This window comes from Canis aureus, chromosome 21, assembly GCF_053574225.1.
Source record: "Canis aureus isolate CA01 chromosome 21, VMU_Caureus_v.1.0, whole genome shotgun sequence".
Classification (NCBI taxonomy): Eukaryota; Metazoa; Chordata; class Mammalia; order Carnivora; family Canidae; genus Canis; species Canis aureus.
The window spans coordinates 36,005,211-36,025,284 of NC_135631.1; the positions used below are offsets into that span (position 1 = coordinate 36,005,211).

Consider the following 20,074-nt stretch of genomic DNA (forward strand, 5'->3'; position numbering starts at 1 on the left):
CAAAAAATTAGTCAATGGATAGATACAGAAAATAAGAGATAAGTTTGGCTTTATATACATAAAGCATCAAGGGGGAGAGAAAATTTCATGTTTTTTTTTTTTTTAACTTAATGACTTCTAACTTTTTTTTTAAATGACTTCTAACTTCATATAGATTGCTCTACATGTAAGATGTTATATAGGAACCTAAAGGTAATCATACAAATAAAAAATCTGTAACAGATACACAAAAAATAATGAGAAAGGAATTAAAACATAACATTTAAAGAAAGTCATCAAATCACAAGGGAAGAGGGAAGGAGAAGAAAGGAACAGAGAAGGACTACAATAACAACCAGAAAACAATTACCAAAATGGCAATACATACATTCCTACCAATAATTACTTTAATTTACACCCAACGCAGGAGTACCTAAGTGCAAAGCAAATATTAATAGACATAAAAGGGGAAGTTGACAGTAACACAATAGACTAGAGGACTTTAATAGCACCTTACATCAAAGGATAGAACATCCAGTAGAAAATAAAAAAGGAAACAGTGGCTTTGAATGACACACTACACAAGATAAATTTAACAGATATAACCAGATTATTACATAAAAAATACCAGCAGAATACACATTATTTTCAAATGAGCATGGAACATTCTCCAAGACAGATCACAATGTTAGGCTACAAAATAACTATCAATGAATTTGAGAAGACTGAAATGATACCAAGCAACTTTTTTTTTTTTTTTTTACCACAATAGTATGGAAGTAGAAATCAATTACAAGAAAAAATCTGTAAAGCACAGGAATAAATGGAAGCTAAACAACATGCTACTAAACAATGAATAAGTCAACTAAGAAATAAAATGGAAATTTTAAAAAAATACATGGAGACAAATAAAAATGGAAACAAAATGACCCCAAATCTTTGAGACACAAGGAGAGCAGTTCTAAGAATGAAGTTTATAGTGATACAAACATATCTCAAGAAACAAGAAAACTCTCAAATAAAACCATCTAACCTTACACCTAAAGGACATAGAAAAGGAATGAACAAAACCCAAAGCTATTACAAGGAAGAAAAATATACAGATTAGAGCAGAAATAAATGACATAGACACACACACACACACACACACACACAATGGAAAAGATCAATGAAACCAAGAGCTGGTTTTTTGAGAAGATAAACAAAATTGATAAATTTTTAGCCAGACTCATTAAGAAAAAAAGAGAGAACTCAAAATCAGAAAGAAAGGAAGAGAAAAAAATAATCAATATTGAAGAAATATAAAGAATTAAAAAAGAAGATTATAAAAAACCCATAAAAACAAATTGAGTAATCTGGAAGAACTAAATAAATTCACAGACTATATGACTTCCAAAACTGAATCAGGAAGAAATAGAAAACTTTAACAAAATAATTACTAGTAATGAAATTTATTAGTAATCAAAACTAACAAACAAAAGTCTGGGATCAGATGCCTTCAAAGGTAAATTCTATCAAACATTTTGAGTTAATATCTATTCTTCTCAATCTAGTCCAATAAATAGAAGAGGAAAGAAAATTTCCAAATTCCTTCCATGACATCAGCATAGTCTAATACCAAGACCAGAAACAGATGCCACCAAAAAAAAAAGAAGAAAGGAAGGAAGGAAGGAAGGAAGGAAGGAAGGAAGGAAGGAAGGAAAGAAGGAAGGAAGGAAAGAAAGAATGAAAGAAAGAAGAAAAAGAAGGAAAAAGAAAAAAAGGAAAAAATAAAGAACTGCAGCCCAATATCTCTGATGAACTTACATGTAAAAATCCTCAAAAAATATTAAATTGAAGTCTAGAATACATTAAAAGAATCATTCACCACAATCAAGTAGAATTTATTCCAGGAATGCAAGGGTGGTTCAATATTCATAAAATAAATGTGATACATCAGATTAATAAGAGAAAGGATAAAAAACATATGATCATCTGAAAAAGCTCTTGACAAAATATAATATCCATTCATGATAAAAACTTTCGGCAAAGTGGGCTTAGAGGGAACATACTAATGGTGAATAACTAAAAACTTTTCCTCTAAGATCAAGAACAAGATAAACGGATCCCTGGGTGGCTCAGCGGTTGAGTGTCTGCTTTTGGCTCAGGGCATGATCCTGGAGTCCCAGGTTCGAGTCTCCCGTCCAGCTCCCTGCATGGAGCCTGCTTCCCCCTCTGCCTGTCTCTGTCTCTCTCTCTCTCTCTCTCTCTCATGAATAAATAAATAAATATATTTTAAAAAAAAGAACAAGATAAAGATATCCACTTCACTACTTTTAGTCAACACAGTACTGGTGTTCTGGGCATAGCAATCAGACAAGAAAAAGAAATAAAAGGCATCCAAATTGGTAAGGAAGAAGTAAAATTTACTATTTGCCCATGACATGTTACTATATATAGAAAACCCAAAAGACTCCACCAAAAATATTACTAGAACTGATAAGTGAATTCAGTAAATTTGCAGGATACAAAATTAATATTAAAACAGTTACCTTTCTATACACTAATAATGAAGTAGCAGAAAGAGAATTTTTAAAAATCTCATTTACAATTGCAGCAAAAAGATTAAAATACCTAGGAATAAATTTCACCAAGGGAGTGAGAAACCTATACTCTGAAAACTATACAATATTGATCAAAGAAATTAAAGACAACACAAACCAGCAGAAAGCTGTACCACACATATGCATTGAAAGAGTTAATGCCATTAAAATGCCCATACAATCCAAAGCAATCTACAGAAAAAAAAACGATTCCTATTAGAATACGAATAATATTTTTCACAGAACTAGAATAAATTGTCCTAAAATTTGTATGAAATCACAAAGACCCTAAATAATTAAAGCAATTTTGAGAAAGAATAAAGCTGGAGGCATCATAATCCCAGATTTCATGATATACTATTGAGCTTTAGTATTCAAAACAGTATGATACTGGTAGAAAAATGGACACATAGGTAAATGGAACAGGAAAGACAGCCATGAAATAAACCTACATCTATATGATCAATTAATCTATGACAAAGGAGGCAAGAACCTACAATGGGGAAAAGACAGCTTTTTCAATAAATGGTACTGGGAAAAGTGAAGAGTTACATGCAAAAAAAAAAAAAGAAAGAAAGAAAGAAAAGAAACTAGACCACTTATTTTACACCATATACAAAAATAAACTCAAAATGCATTAAAGATCTAAATGTGAGACCTGAAACCGTAAACTCCTAAAAAAGGCAGTAATCTCTTGGACATCACTCTTAGCACTTTATTTATGGAAATATATCCTTAGGCAAGGGAAAGAAAAGCAAAAGTTAACTAATGGGACTACAACAAAATATAATATAATATATATATATATTATATATGTATATAAATTTATACATAATAAAAATACATATATATATATATATTTTTTGCACGGCAAATGAAGCCATCAACAAAAAAAAAGGCAACCTAGTGAACTAGTGAATAAGAGAAGATAGTTGCAGATGTTATCTCTGATAAGGGGTTAATATCCAAAATGTATGAAGACCTTATATAACTCAACACTAAATCATCACAATCATCCAATTAAAAAATGGACAAAGAACCTGAATAGACATTTTTTCCAAAGACCTACAGATGGCCAACAGACATGTTAAAAGATGCTCAATGTCACTAATCATCATTAGTGATCCAACTCAAAACTATGGGATGCAAGGAAATGCAAATCAAAACCGTGGTGACCTATCAGATCACACCAGTCAGAAAGTCTCAGAAAGTCTAGCATCAAAAAAGACAAGAAATAACAAGGGTTGACAAGAGTGTGGGGAAGGGAACACACATAGTATGCATTGCTGGTGAGAATGTAAATTGGTGTAATGTAAATGCAGCCACTATGGATGACAGCATAGAGTTTCTACAAAAAATAAAAATAGAAATGTTGTATGACCCAGTAATTTCACTACTGGATGTTTACCCAGAGAAAATGAAAACACTAATTTGGAAAGACATATGCCCCCTTCTATTTATTGCAGCATTATTTACAATAGGCAATATACAGAAGCAACCCAAGTGTCTATCAATAGATAATGGATAAAAAAGATGTAAATACAATGGACTATCTATTAAACATAAAAAAAGAATGAATTCTTGCCATCCGCACCATGAGTGGACTTAAAAGTATCATGTTAAGTGAAACAAGTCAGACAGAGGAAAAGCCATACCATATGATCTCACTCATATGTGAAATCTAAAAAAAAAAGAAAGAAAGAAAGAAAGAAAGAAAGAAAGAAAGAAAGAAAGAAAGAAAGAAAGAAAGAAAGAACAAAAACCAAGCAGACTCTTAAATATAGAGAATTGGTGTTTGCCAGAGGAGCAGTGGGTTGGTAGGATGGGAGAAACAGATAAAGAGGTTCACAAACTTCTAGTTATAAACTAAATAAGTCACAGAGATGAAATGGACAGCACGGGGAATATAGTCAATACTATGGTAATAACATTGTATGGTGACAGATGGTGCTTGTACCTATTTTGGTGAGCATTTATTATATATTCAATATATACAATTTAATAATGTACAGAATTATTGAATCAATATGTTGTACGCCTAAAACTAATATAAATCTGTAAGTTAACTATACTTCAATTTAAAATATAGATTTCCAATGGACTATTTTCTCAAACTCTTGCAGGTTTTAAGATCATTAGAATAAAATATTTGGGAAAAAATAAGTGTACACTGAGATATTGTTTATTATCTGGCAAAAAATATATAAATTTAACTACAAAAAAATAAAATACAAATTCAGTATGACTTTACAAGTAAATTCTACCAATAATCTCATGAACAAATCATTTACAAATCTCACAAAGAAATATATATTTTTTAAGACTTTATTTATTCATGAAAGACACACAGAGAGAGAGGCAGAGACACAGGCAGAGGGAGAAACAGGCTGCCCGTGAGGAACCTGATGTGGGACTCAATCCCAGGACCCCGGGATCACATCCTGAGCTGAAGGCAGACCACACTCAACCACTGAGCTGCCCAGATATCCCAAGAAATACATACTTTGATACAAATACATTATTTGATAACCTTGACAACAAAATTTAACAGATGGTAGGGAAGCCTGGTGGCTCAGCGGTTGAATGCCTGCCTTCAGCCCAGGGCGTGATCCTGGAGTCCCAGGATCGAGTCCCACATTAAGCTTCCTGTATGGAGCCTGCTTCTCTCTCTGCCTGTGTCTCTGCCTGTGTCTCTATGTCTCTCATGAGTAAATAAATTAAATCTTAAAAAAAAATTTAACAGGTGGTGACACAGCAATCTCCCTCAACAGAAACATAAATGCAAAGACCAAAACCAGTATTATTAGCAAGCTGATTCTAAGAATGTACAAAATGTTGAAGAAGAAGACAAAGATGAAGACGAAGAAGAAGAAGAAGAAGAAGAAGAAGAAGAAGAAGAAGAAGAAGAAGAAGAAGAAGAAGAAAGTATATCAAGTGTATCTTCTTTTAGGGGCAGTTATCCTAAAAATGCATGGTTAAAATAGCACTGGAATATTAATATCATTCACTACATTACTACATTACCACATTAAAGGAGAAAAATCGTTATAGTTATGTTTGAAGTAACCAAAAGCAAATAATAAATTTCTTTCATCCATATCTGATAAAACTCTTATCAAACAAGCTATAAAGGCAGTTCCCCTAACCAGATAAGCAATATGTACAATAACGTTCAGGGGTTGTCATAGTTCATACTGTAAGCCAGTTGACTACATTGTTGACCACAAACAGTGAACAAGGGCTAATGATGATTCAGGGACTTGACCCAGTTTCCTGCCCCTCACCCTTTCCTATTCAATGCTCTTACCAGGTGTTTGGGTGAAAGTGGATAGGCACCATTTCATACTCAAATAAGATTCAGAGTTTGGCAACATATAGTGACAAACAAAGTCAAAGTTCTGACTGACTTTAACCATCAGAAATGATTGATCCAAATAAACAAAATGGAATTTACTTTTTTTAAAAAGATTTTATTTATTTATTCATGAGACACAGAGAGAGAGACAGAGACATAGGCAGAGGGAGAAGCAGGCTCCCTGTGGGGAGCCGGATGGGGGACTCGATATTGGGACCACGGGATCACAATCTGAGCCAAAGGCAGACAACCACTGAGCCCCCCAGGTGCCCCAACAAAATGGAATTTAAACAGAGATCTTCAGCCGAGGTTTAAAAAAAGATTATACACGCATAGTATGTGAAATAATCTGTTTGCTAAGAGGTGATGTGGAATCAAAGTAGAAAATTTTTAAATATTCCAAACTCAATATAGGTAGAGGATATGATAAAATTGAAGAAGAAAAGAGAAAGAAGGAAGAAGAAAAAGAAGAAGAGGAGGAGGAAGACAATGGCAGTGGCAAATGAATCATGGTCTGCATTAAGTGTTCTATTTAAAAACAAGTACCAAGAGCAAGGCCAGCCTAGGTTGCATTCCTATCCTACTACATCAGAATGTCAGTATTGTTGATAAATCTCCTGATATGTATGGCACAATTTTCAGTACCATTGTTTCAGGACACTGGCTTTCACGTGGAGTCCAGTGTCGAGTGTAAGGGGTTTAAATATCTTGTTCCACAAGAAGGGATTGAAGGACCAGAACATATTAAACTTGCAAATTCTCTTAGAAAAGAGATAGAGCATGCTTCAATTAAGAGAAAATGCCGAGAACTCACCATAAGTTAAAGTATGTCCTGGGGATTTCTATCTGTAATTTAACCTGCCCAACCCTAAGCGGTAGATATTAATAGCCCCATTTTATAAAAGAAGAAACAGACTCTCTGATTAAATTTGACCAAGATATCCAAAGTCAAAAATAATTGCAAGCCCACATTTGTTTAATTCCAAAATGTGAGTATGCCTATCACGTTTTCCTACCGTCGGTCTAGCAGATTTGAAGGGTTGTCATGAGGAAGAGACAGATAATTTTGTCACTGCTCTGTAAGAAAGAGGAATAGTCAGTGCAATAAAATTAAGTTGGTTCAAAAGGGCTACCCTAAAAACCTTCCATGCCTACAGTCTATAAATGGATGGCAGGCAGACACTGCACACCGATATCTATGGCAAGTACACTGCCTTCATATTAATTTGTAATGAAGGAATTAAATAATTTATGTGATGAAATAATTTTGATATTGACATCATAAGGACTTTTTTTTAATAAATCAAACTTACAGCATTAATATGGGTGTCAGAAGACATAGTTTCTCTGTTTTGAGGTAGATGTGGGACTTTAGGTGAGTATCACAATTTCTCCTAGACCCATTTTTCTCATGCATAGAATGAAGAGATATGCATAGTTGGTTGATTTCTGAGTTTGTATTCTACTGTACAATTATGTGATTTTTAAAACCACCTACAAAACAATCTTATGCAGGATAAGTGTTTATTCTCACTTTGCCTCTTAGCAAATGAATAATCAAGCCTGGGAGTGTGTCCAGTTGAAGTTCAGTTACAACCATAAATGTCAAGTAGCTTTAGAAATGTCTTTAATATTTGTAAATAAAAATGTGAAATAAAATATTTAATTCTTAGGAATAATTTGAGTATTAAAATAGGAAGCACCAACCTGAATATTTAATTATTTGAAACATTATCCACTTCCAATAAATGAAATTCCTTTAGTACCCCTTGACCCAGAAAATAATTTTAGTGATGACCGGTTTGGAAGGAAGAGATTATTTCAGGACACCCTCAGCCTATGTGAACATGCTGTTTTGATGTCTATATTTGACTCTGTAACATGATCTCATTGTACAAGAATGGAATGGTTATTGTGAACTATGACCTAGAATCATTGTGAGAATGGGACTTGCTAATTTACTTCTGATATAACTTTCTAATAGAGTTTCAAATAATGAATAGGATTTTGGAGAGATTGACTTTTCTTCAAGAGTTTTCCTGTTAACACTATAGCGGACTATACTGGACCTTCATATAGAAGACTAAAGTCATACAAAGAGCAAAGAATGATCCAGATAGCTTCTCTAAAGTCTTCCAAGGAAAATATTCATATTTCATATGTAGTTTCTAAAACATACTATTTTGTAAACATTACAGTATTCTGCTTACCCAAGAAAGGTCATGAATGATCAGCTAACCTATAATCATTTTATAAGATACCCTCTAGACTCAGAAATAATTTGGCAACTTGCCCGATCTTAGTGTTATCAGTATAATTACCAATTAAATATAATAGTCAGGATGAGTTCCTTTTCTCAGTCTCAGATTTTCACCAAAGTTCCCCCCCACACACCCAATACTTCCATTCTGATTGATCAAAATATAACACTAAATACATCCGCATGAACAAGCAGTGGGGTTCCTATTGAGCCCATTGGCTGTCCTCCCACATCCTTATGATTCTACAATTTTCCATATAGCAAAATTATGAATATACATATACATATAAATTTGGAGAAGCGAGATATTCTCCAAATCTGTCACCCAAATAGGATGAAGCTATAATTTCTAATGTCCACATCTACTGTAGAGAGTTTAAAACAATATTACCAAGAACAGTTTTATAATATTGCTAGTAACTTTTTTCCCCTAAAATGAGGCACAACCTGGAGCAAAATAGCCAATTTTCTGAAGCCAGCAAACCAAAATATTATACAGAGCTCGTTGATTTGCTCTTACTACTCTTGCAAACAAGCATGCTTAGTCATGCAAAATAATACAGCCACTTGTCTTCTGAAAATAGGTGAGGTGATATTTTAGATTTTTATTTTATCCTCAAAAGTTTTACCCTTGGACATAGCAGTCTCTATTAATTGGGATGGTTTTGCGCCAACTGTCAGTTCATGTTTGGTTACAAGTCTATAAAGAAAGATTAGCAAATTGCTGTGGTTGATTTTGCATTTGTCAAATTTTATGCTGTGCGGTGTAGACCACACTAGTATAAAGGCATGAAGAGAAGTCTGCTGTTGGGTCCTCAGGATGAAGAATCCATACATCCTCACCAGGCAATGAAATCTCATTTTCCGTAGCTTTACCACTCTGATATCCTTGCTATGAGGTGGCCCGCTGTTTCAGATAACTGTAGGAACTAGATATATTTTGATAAGCTTGAGACAATACCTATTTGCTGTGAAGTAGGATTAAATTTAGGTGTAGATATATTTGTTTATCACAGCTGAAGAAAATAGTGCCAATCAGGCAGAAAGTTTTCAAGATAAAAAGTGTAATATCCAATACAAAGGGCAAAATTTTATTTTTTAAGTATGAACTTAAAGAATTCATTTATTTCATTGGAATTCTAGGATTAGACACTCTTCTAGGTGTTTTAGATTCATCAGTGGACAAAACAGAGACCCTTGCCCTTGTGCAGTGTACCTCACAGTGTTGGAAGGACAGACAAAAAAAAAAAATTAAAATGGCATGTGAGGAATTTGTCAATTTGTAGAATATGGTGCTAGGAAAAAGTCAAGTAGGGAAATTAGAATAAAGTAGCTGACAGTGGAGTTAAAAATCTAACCAGGCAAGTCAAGGTCCTCCAATTCAATATATATTTTGCTATAAGTTTAAATAAAATTCTGAGATTCAGAGTTATCAAAAGTCCTATTAGTTTTGTTTACATAAAAACAGGTAAAACAAAGCAGTTGACTGCCATGCTGGTAAGGGATAGACGTTTAGTAGCATAATAAAATCCAAATCCTGAGTTTGGATTTTTCCTGGGAAATTTTGAAACTGCCTTAGCTGTGCTACTTTGAAACCTGTCCAAAATTAACAGGCGCACTGAGACTTCGTATGTGTCCCGTGACCCAATTTTTGGAGCTACCAGTAGTATATCAAGCCTCTTGCTTCTCTTAAAGATACAGAAATTAGGATGAGAAAACTAACAAATCTACTCATTGGTATTTTAGTTCAGATCTTTGGTCATTATCTTATTTTAATGTCATATTTCCTTGGATAAGAGTTAGTTGTAAACTGAGGATAATTATAAAAAAAATATGATCATATCAATTACAAAATACTGAATATTCCCCAATGCTTTCAAGATTTATTGGTGATTTTATCTAAAAGTTTTACGAAATTTGTATTATCAGGCTTTGCCAATTCTTGGTGACTCTCTGCTTTTCTCCCATCTGTAAAATCAGAACATTCCAAGTTCTAGTGGCTGCCTAAATTTGCTCCTTCCTCACCTCCCGCTTCGTATGTCTAGGATTCATAGATAAATACACTAAAAAATATGTCTTTATATATTTTATACTCTATACAGTATGCCCTACATGCTGCAGTAATTTTAACCAAATTCTCCCATCATTTTCACTCTCAAGAGATATATCCATTTTAGACTCCTCATATGGCAGCCATCCTTACACTAGTCATCATTTGTTTTTTAAAGATTTTATTTACTTATTCATGAGAGACACATAGAGAGAGCGAGAGAGGCAGAGACACAGGCAGAGGAAGAAGCAGGCTCCATGCAGGGAGCCCAACGTGGGTCTCGATCCCGGGACCCCAGGATCATGCCCTGGGCCGAAGGCAGATGCTCAACCACTGAGCCACCCAGGCGGGCCATCATCATTTTAATAAACACTCATATGAATACTCCTGAGTCCCATTGCATTTATCCTACTGTTCAAAATACATAAATATTACATATTACATATAAGTATGTAATATCCTACTTTATAAAACACACATATATTAAGATATTATGAGAATATTGGACCTTAAAAATCATAGGTGTTTTATTCTCTGTAGTCTTCCTGATAATGACCTACGGTACAATCATTTTTAAGTTGCTGAGGATGTATGTTTTTTAAACAAGATTATTGATAAAAATCTACATATAATAAATTGCAGATCCTGAAAGAGTACAATTTAGTGAGTTTTGATAGATGTACACACCCATGAAATCGTTTTTACCATGTCTAAAGATACTGAACGCTTTTGTCACGCTCAGAGTTTCCTCCTGTGCCTCTGCAATCCTTGCCTTTCTCCTCTCCCGTGAGTAGGAAGAACGGATCTGCATTCTGTCACTGCGCTTGGTTTGTACTTTTTTTATGTTTTTAAAATTGTATTTATCTATTTGAGAGAGAGAGAGAGAAAGATCACGAGCGGGGGAGAAGGGCAGAGAAGCAGACTCCCTGCTGAGTGGGGAGCCTGATGTGGGACTTAGTCCCAGGACCCTGGAATATGACCTGAGCCAAAGCCAGATACTTAACCAACTGAGCCACCCAGGTGCCCTGGTTTGTACTTTCTAGAGTTATATAATGAAACAAATATACTATGGAATATATGGGATCAATACACTCTTTTGCGCCTTGCTTCCTTCATGCAGCATCGTTATTTTAAGTTTATTAGTGTTGTTGCATGAGTCATGAGTGTATTCCTTTTTAGTGCTTGTAGGATTTCATTAAGAGATGCTACGTTTTGTTTATTGTCCCTGTTAATGGGCAGTTGGGTATTACTGCTCTGGGGCTATCAAATAAAGTTCATCAAATATGAACATTCACGTGCAAATCCTTGTGAGGATGTACATTTTCTTTTATTTGGAGTAAATGCCTAAGAGGGTAATGAGTGGATCATATGATAGGTTTATACTCAACATATCAGGAGCCGCCAATTGTTTTCCGGAGTGGATATACTTTGTTCTTTTCTACCAGCAAATTAGAGTCTCCCAATTGCTCCACATCCTTGTCAATACATGGTATTGTGAATCTTTTAATTGTAGCCAATTTTACTGGATATGGAATGCTATCTCTCTAGGGTGCCATTCTTGATTACTAACATGGAGCATCTTTTTACAAGATTATTGGTCACAAATATCTTGTTTTAAAAAACATCAGTTCAAATTTTGTGCCTAATTTTATTGGATATATATGTCTTCTCATTATAACTTACAATAGTTTTTATAAATCTACGTACCTGCCCTTTGCCTGACAGACTTGCTGTGAAGGTTCCCTCCTAGTCAGTAGCTTGTCATTTCATTTGCTTGACAGTGTCTTTTGGAAAGCAAACATTTTTAATATTGAGCAAGTCCAATTTATCAATTTTTAAGTCTTTGTTGTTTTGTTTGTTTGTTTTTGTGTTACCTAAGAACATTTTGGCTACTTCTAGCTTGCAAAGATTTTTAATCTATGTATTGCTCTAGAACTTGTATAGCTTTAGTACACACACAAACAGATACATGTTTATGAATCAATTCAAAATAATTTTTGGATTATTGTCATGTAAAAGTCAATGCTGTCTTTCCACATGAACAGCCAGTTGATTCAACATCATTTATTTAATACATGTAGGGTTTCTTTACACTGTTCTCTTTACAAAGTACCGCAGAGTTTCTGACATACGTGGATTCTTAAGTACATTGCTTTATATTTTATCTTGCATGGTAGCTAGCAAATAAGTTTGTGCTTATTATGGCATTATAGTCTTCAATAATCTTGTGAAGTAAATATTCTTGGTTTATAGGTAAGGCCTTAAGAACTTACCAAAGAGATCACAAAGCTCACAGGCGTGCACACATGGGGACAGAACCAAACCCTCAAACCCAAGTCACTTCAATTCAGTACTTCTTGGGTTTCTTTTCACAAGTAAACACTCATTAATGGCACAGGAGACTCAAGAAATATGCTCAAAAGGCCTTGCGACATAGCTGGAAATGGATTTTTTTCATCAGTTTCATCTTTTATATTTTATAAATCATGTGAATTTTGTACCTCTGTATACAATGTTTGCCAAACATACCAAAATTAAGTTGTATATTGTATATCAACTAAAATAAATGCTCGAGGTAAATGCAACTGGTTCTCTATGGTATTATCACCCTCCCCCCCCATGCTCCTCCCTCTGGAATGTGTAATCCATTTTCAGATGCTCACCGGTCATTGTTATCTGCAGCCTCTTTAGGTTTGTTTAGTGTTGTTTATCTTATTAATTTCCCTTTATATAAACAGAAGAAAAAACATTGTGTACCAAGGTAAACACAGTATTAAAGACAAGAGTCTATTCTTCAATTGGAATAGGCTTCAAAACGCTCTGGGAATAAAAGACAACTTTCTAGTGTTCCTTTTTTATTGCTATTTAATCTAATAGGATACATGAGGAAACATTCTGGGAGACTTAGAGCTACCTAGAGACTGTAAAGTTGGGACTACTTTCCTTGGGGTGCAAACCCAGGAGACACGAGCTTTCCAAATTATGTTCAAATGCAGTAATATATTTTTTTCCTGAGAGTGTACATTTCTTGTTTTAGAAGATACCCTTTACCTTGAAGTCAGACCTATATCTGGATTTAACATCAATATACAGGGGTTTTATTTTCTTCGGGTATCCTAGAAAGTAGGCAGCTAATATCTTTCAAGACTTGACAGAGATTATTTTCCTTCTTTATATAGGAGAGCTCTCTGTTCAAGATTTACCCTCAATAAAGTGATAATCAAGGTTTTATTATCTATATGAATTTAGCAATTTATAACAGTCCCATCTTTCTGTTGCAGGTGCAGGGGAATCTGGAAAAAGCACAATCGTTAAACAAATGAAGTAGGTATAGACTATTTAAAATGTTTGATATTTGAGGTCTATCCGTGTACTTGAGCAGTCCGAAAATAAATGCTTATGGAAAATTTGATTGATAATCTGTGCATCCAAGTAGTGGCAGAGCTGGCACAATTCCTGTGCAAGTATCCCTCCCTCCTTTAACAAAGAGCACAACTGGTGTGTAATATTGCAATCTCCACTCTCTTAAACTCTGCTTCTCGACAAGATGAATACTAAAAGCAGTCATATTTTAAATATATTAATCTGGGTATAATTTAGGGTTTTGGTAATGTGGGCACAAGCCATAAACATTTCAAAATATGTCAATCAATGATCCATTTGAATTTAGGAGGAAACAATATTTTTAACCTGCAAAGCACTTTCTTCTTCCTTCTTTTTTCTTTCACCACAGTAACCACACCAACATCAATCAGTTTTCTTAAAAAGAAAATTGTATCTCTTTCCTGAATTGTACTCTTCATGAACTATTAAGTACAAGCTCCTTGAAGGATACAGAAGACACTTCAGAATCCAGCTCTTAAGCTCTCTTCCTCCTAACATCCCACGACATCCCCCTTCCTGCTTCTACACCAGAAATGCTGAACTCACACAGTTCTGTGAACTACCCAAGTCAGTACAGCTAGGTGGCTAAGGTCGCAGGCTCCCCAATCAGACTGCGTTCCTTGCCCAACTGTACCACGTACTAACTGAATGAGTTGGGGGGCTTCCTGCTTTTACCTATGCCTCAATTATTTTCCTGTAAAATGTAGGCAAGAATCTTACCTCCTTTAAAGGACTTAGTGCAAGAAAGGAGAAGACATATGAAGCACTTAAAACAGTGCTTGGCACACACCAAAACTTGACAATTGTAATCATCTACTTGGTCATACTGATCCTTCTGCCTAGAATGTTCTTCGTTTTCACTATCTGGAAGTAACTACTTCTCCTTGAAAACTCAGCTGATCATCACTGCTCCCAGGCAGTCTCCTGTGACCCCTTACACATATTCCCAATAAAGTTTACCACTTTTTCTTCTCTACTTTATTGCATCACATGCAGACATGGTTGCTATGTACTATCACAATGCACAAAAATTGATTTTATGTTCTTCCTTTCTGGTATTAATAGAATATTTTGTGATGACAGAAAGATTCTCTATCTGCACTCTCTAAGACAGCAGCTCCTAGTCGTATGTGGCCATTAAGCATTTGAAATGTGGCTGGGGTAAATGAGGAATTTAATTTTAATTAACGTCTAGTGGCTACTGTATAACTTCTAGGGGCTACAGTGGAGATCCAGTCTATAAGTTCTTGGGGAGGAGAGAAAGTATAATTCACTCATTCTTTTCACACATAATTCAGTATGTTACAGAAAAAGCCCAGTAAAAGCCCATTAATTTAAACAGATTTAGGAATCAACTTGCAAGTAGAAAGCTCTATCTCACTGAAATGTATTTATGCAGTCCCTAGACAAACAATGCTGCTTAAAGTCTCACTACAGCTGGATTTTTTTAAAAGTAAATTAAACACCATTTTGTCATTTTGCTTTGTGATGTTTCCTTATCCTATGATGAAAAGATAGAAATCAGAATTTGTTCCAGAAAGAAACCCTAAATGCCCCCAAGTTTAGTTGTACTTGCCATTTTAATGAAATTAAAATAATTTCCCAGTTTCAGTTTTTGAGAAAGGACTGAGATTTTTTTAATGAACTTATTCTTGATCTATCCACAAAGACATTTTACTTTATTTTTCTACAATCTCTAATTATCTATTTATTTATTGAAGTTACTTGTTTAATACAGCAAGATAAACATGCCATGTTTAAAATAGAGATACTGTAATTACTGGTAATTAAATACCAAAAACAATAAATATTGGATACAGAGGCTGCTTCAACTCTTCTCACTGCAGAAATTCTTGTATTTCAAAGTTTTAGTATCTTGCAGGGCACTTCTATTCTTTTTCCACTTATGATAAAGCGTCTCTGTATAGATAAAACACAACTGCTTCAGAATATGACATCCAAAATGATACCCAATGTACCTGTAGCACTTCAAAAACAACAACTAACAACAGAAAGGAGCAAGAACATACTATATGACAGATGTAAAAAAGTAATCAGCATATGCAGAGATTTTAGCTTTTGAAAGTAAATCTATTTTAATCTATTACTCCAAAACTATAAGTAAAAGTTTGTGTTCCTATCAAGTGGAAGGAAAAGATGAGTTCAGTCAAATAAAATGTCGAGCATTTATACTTTGAGAACTAGTGGCACGTACACAGATGGAAAACTGACAAGGGATTTAACAGCAGGTAATTGCCTACATTAAAAAAAATGCCTTTGTTAATGCTATATATAGAAAGCCGGCACTCCTATTTTCCAGTGTGTCTTAAGTGATAGGAAAAGAAATGAATGTTCTGCTAAATTGCTTTGCTTCCTCTAGAAATCACGTTATAAAGACATTTCAGAACTCTGTATGTATCTTTGTGCGGGGAATCTGGAAACTTTTCTTTTGAAAACAAGTAAGCTTTCTAAGTAAGGTTCTCATGATTTACTCATTTTTAAATACTGGTTTATCTAGGGTAAATTCAAAGTCCTTTTTTATATTTAGCACAAGGAGCTCAGAAAGAAAATACTGTATTAAATCCCAATGAAGATAATAAAAATTCAAAGGCATAAAATTGTTCAGATTTAACATAGACATATGGACAATATTTTTTGTAGCAAATACATACTGTAATTTTATTTCAGCAAATTATTATTGATGTTTTAATATTATAAAAAAAACAATTGCTCAACTCACAAAAGCTTTTCATGTTTAAATTATAGGATCATCCATAAGAATGGTTACAGTGAGCAAGAATGCATGGAGTTCAAAGCAGTTATTTACAGTAATACATTGCAATCCATTCTAGCTATTGTGAAAGCCATGACTACCCTTGGGATTGATTATGTAAATCCCAGAAGTGCAGTAAGTATGCGAATAATGACAGTTGTAGTCCTACAATGGAGTTTCAGCCATAAAACAATAGAACTAAATTTGTAGGACTAATCTAACAAAAATTTAAAAGTATAAAATATGAATTTTGGGAATTTTAATTCTGTTTCATGTAAGATTCCTTTTTCTCTTTAAATGAAGCTTTTAGAGTGTGTACTATTATCTTATTTAGCATTAACTATTTTTCTAGGAATCGAACCTAGTATCAAATAATATGTTGTATTAGAGAAAAAGATTGATAACATTTACTAAATATAAGAGTTCATTCCATTAACTCAAACTGCAATAAATCTACACTTATTTTCTTAGTTTAATTATGAGTCATTCATGGAGTAAACATTATAGTTATATTTATAACATAATTATCATTATTGCTCAACAATAACTACAAAGACAATGTGGGGCAACGAAATGATTCTTTTATGTTAATTTTTTAAAACAACTCGAAATTGTGTGATTAAGTAAGATGTTTGTATAATATACTCAACTAGTCAGTTATGTTTATAAGGTATATCTAAACAGTTTCATCCTATTTTATATTTTGTAATATATTTTATGTTAAAACACATTAAAAACCCACTTAGTTTAAAAGAGTTTATGTGCAAACATATAGAACTATTTTAGTTGACAAATGAAGCATTTAGTATTCTCCAAAGAACAATAGTTAACCACACCCCAAAAAGGAGTAATGGTGTACAATCAACAGGAAAATACTCATTTCCATTTGTTCTGTCGTGGAGCAGCTGGTTGCCTCCAGATGACATCAACTGAACTGCTCCCAATATAACTCCTAGATACCTTGTTACACTAACAATAAAAAAAAGAGGAACAGCATGTTTAGAGAAGAATGTGATATGTGTACTTGTCTCTTCCTACCCCTCCAGGAGTTTGAGATTAGACTATGTACATTACCATTGGAAGCCATTAGGATGAAAAGAAAAATACCTCTTTCAAGCTGTTCATTTTAAAGGAAATGGTCAATCCTCATCCGTCATTTTCCAACAAAGAACACAGAAATTCTATGTCCTTAGGGCAGATCGTTTATAAGCAGAGTCAGGAGTTCCATGAGGATCTCCTTCCAATTTTACCTTTCCTCAAACGTGGCTCCAGTAAGTCACCTACTTTTTTAGATTACAGTTTCCCTCTCACGGCATTCTTTACCATTCCATGACTTAGTGATTCCCCTTTTTACTTAAGGGTAGTTGGTTATCACTCTGACCCTGGCTGTTCCTAAGGCTCTGAGATTTTAAATTGGCTCTTCAGAAACCACCAGGTATAAACCCCATATTTTAAGGTGTGGAAAATAGGGAGGCCTAGGTGACTCAGGGTGTGATCCTGGGGTCCTGGGAGCAAATCCCACATCGGGCTCCCTGCATGGAGCCTGCTCCTTCCTCTGCCTGTGTCTCTGCTTCTCTCTGTGAGTCTCCCATGAATAAATAAATAAAATCTTTTAAAAAATAAAATAGAATAAAGGTGTGGAAAATAAACATCAAAGACGATTAGCAATGTGGCCTGCATTGCATAGCTAGTGCTTTAGTCAAAACCCGCTTCTACTGGCTTCCATTAGAGTGCTTTTCCCTATGCAAGAATTTTTGTAAAAATATTTAATGATCAGGAATGATTGTTAATCCTTAACTGGTTAACATCTTAATGATCTGCATGCAGGCAAAGTGAAAATAATATAGACTCTGTAGATTGCTGCCATTATGTTGACTGAAAATTAAAATAAATGCAAGTTATTCAAACTGTACATTAAATGGTAGCAACAGTGTAATTCATGCAATACTGAACGATTGATATGACGTCTCAGGAGGACCTATGCCCTCAAGTGTTAAACATCACAGTTGGCAGGTACTGCATAATTCAAATTTTGATTTCAGTTGTTGAAAACTATAATAGTTTCAGTGATCTTCTTTAGTACTTGATTTTAAGATTAATATACTTTATACCTGGTTTACATGGTTTAAACAGATGAATTGCTAAACATCTTACCCATGTGTGTGTGGCTTTCAGAGTTCAGCTGTACTATAGCTTTCAATTTAGCTATTTATACAATATATATTTTTTTACATTACCCTTTGTTTTATCAACATTCAGAGAGGAAGAGTCCTAAAGGAAAATTTCCATAAGCTTTATTGGTTACCTGTTCTGTAAATTTTGATGTTACTTAATCTCTCTACATTTGGGTTTCTACATCCACAAAACGTTAGTGCTTTTTTCACCGAGTTTCAAGGACTATTACAGAATTGAACAGAAATATAGGAAATCCACTTAAAAACAAAGTACAATAAGAGCCTAGGAAATATTGAGTATATATATTTTCCAATAGCACTCTGAATGCAAGCTCATTAAATTTATGTATTAAAGTCTATACATCTAACATCATTTGAATAAATTATATTTCATCAAACTATTATTTATATGGCAGACACTTGCTTGGACACTGAGAAATCAGCAGTAAATAAAATAGAAACAGTATCTGCCCTTAAGAGAAAGAAGTCTGATGCTGAACAAGTAATTAATTACAAAGCATCACCTATTTCAGAAGTGCAGCACAGCTGGTTGGGAAACCAAATCCTCACTTATGAAAAGAATTACTGAGAAAGGAAATACTATCACCAGTGAAAATGGGGGCAGAACTAGTATGTCTTAGGAAATGTTGAGTTTGTAAGTTCTATAACATACCCACATGTGTAAGTGGTTGAAAATGTGCCTTTCAAATTCAAACAAGATAATCTGATGAGAGATCTAAACCTCAGTAGTATTGGCATTACACTATGGTGTATAATTTATATTACAGAAACAGATGGGATGGAAGAGGTCAACTGCTTCAAAAGAAAAGATGAGGGCATAAAGAAGAGTAGCAAGTTAGGTGCTCGTGTTGAAAAAGTAACATATTCTGGTCATTTGGGAGGAAGAGGGAAGTTTGGAGATGATAGACTAGTAAGAGGAAAACCAAATTTATGTGGAATCACAGAATTCAATACAAAGTTTCCAAAGGGAAATTATCTAAGCTGAAAGGTCTTGAGAAGTCAGGAAAGAAGTATATTTAAAGTCTATTGGATTTAATAATATAGAGAACACTGGGGAATATCATGAGACAGGCTTTAGAAGAGTTGTGAAAAGAAAATTAAAAAAAAAACAACAACGACAAAAGGAAGAGTTGTGGATGCAGAATCCAATGAAGTATGCTGAGAAGTGAGAAGAAAATATGTGAACAGGGTTTAAAAACATTGTTAGCACCTATTGGTGAGGAGTAGGAGAGAAATAAGATCTGTAGCTGAAGGTGAAGGCAGCTAAGGAGGGCTTCTTCTTGCTTTGGTTTAATACTTGGCAGACTAATTTCCTAAATATAGAACATATAAAGGGGGGAAGTGGAAAACTAGAGGGGAATACAATACAGGCATTTAGTAAATTCCAACTTATCCTCTCTGAATATTATTCTATTCTATCTTAGAGCATCTCAAACAACCACTAGACCAACATGTTGTAACTTTATCACATGATTCGGGTGTTGTGACCATCCTTG

General features: G+C 34.2%; 1 protein-coding gene across 1 annotated transcript in view; it reads left to right on the top strand.

Moving 5' to 3' along the window:
• The window catches only part of GNAT3 (G protein subunit alpha transducin 3), a 54,569-nt gene that overhangs the window by 10,632 nt on the left and 23,863 nt on the right, over positions 1-20,074 (top strand). Inside the window, exons 2-3 of the mRNA XM_077864519.1 lie at positions 13,508-13,550; positions 16,377-16,518. Coding sequence (XP_077720645.1) covers positions 13,508-13,550; positions 16,377-16,518 — 185 coding nt within the window. The remainder of the gene's footprint in view (positions 1-13,507; positions 13,551-16,376; positions 16,519-20,074) is intronic.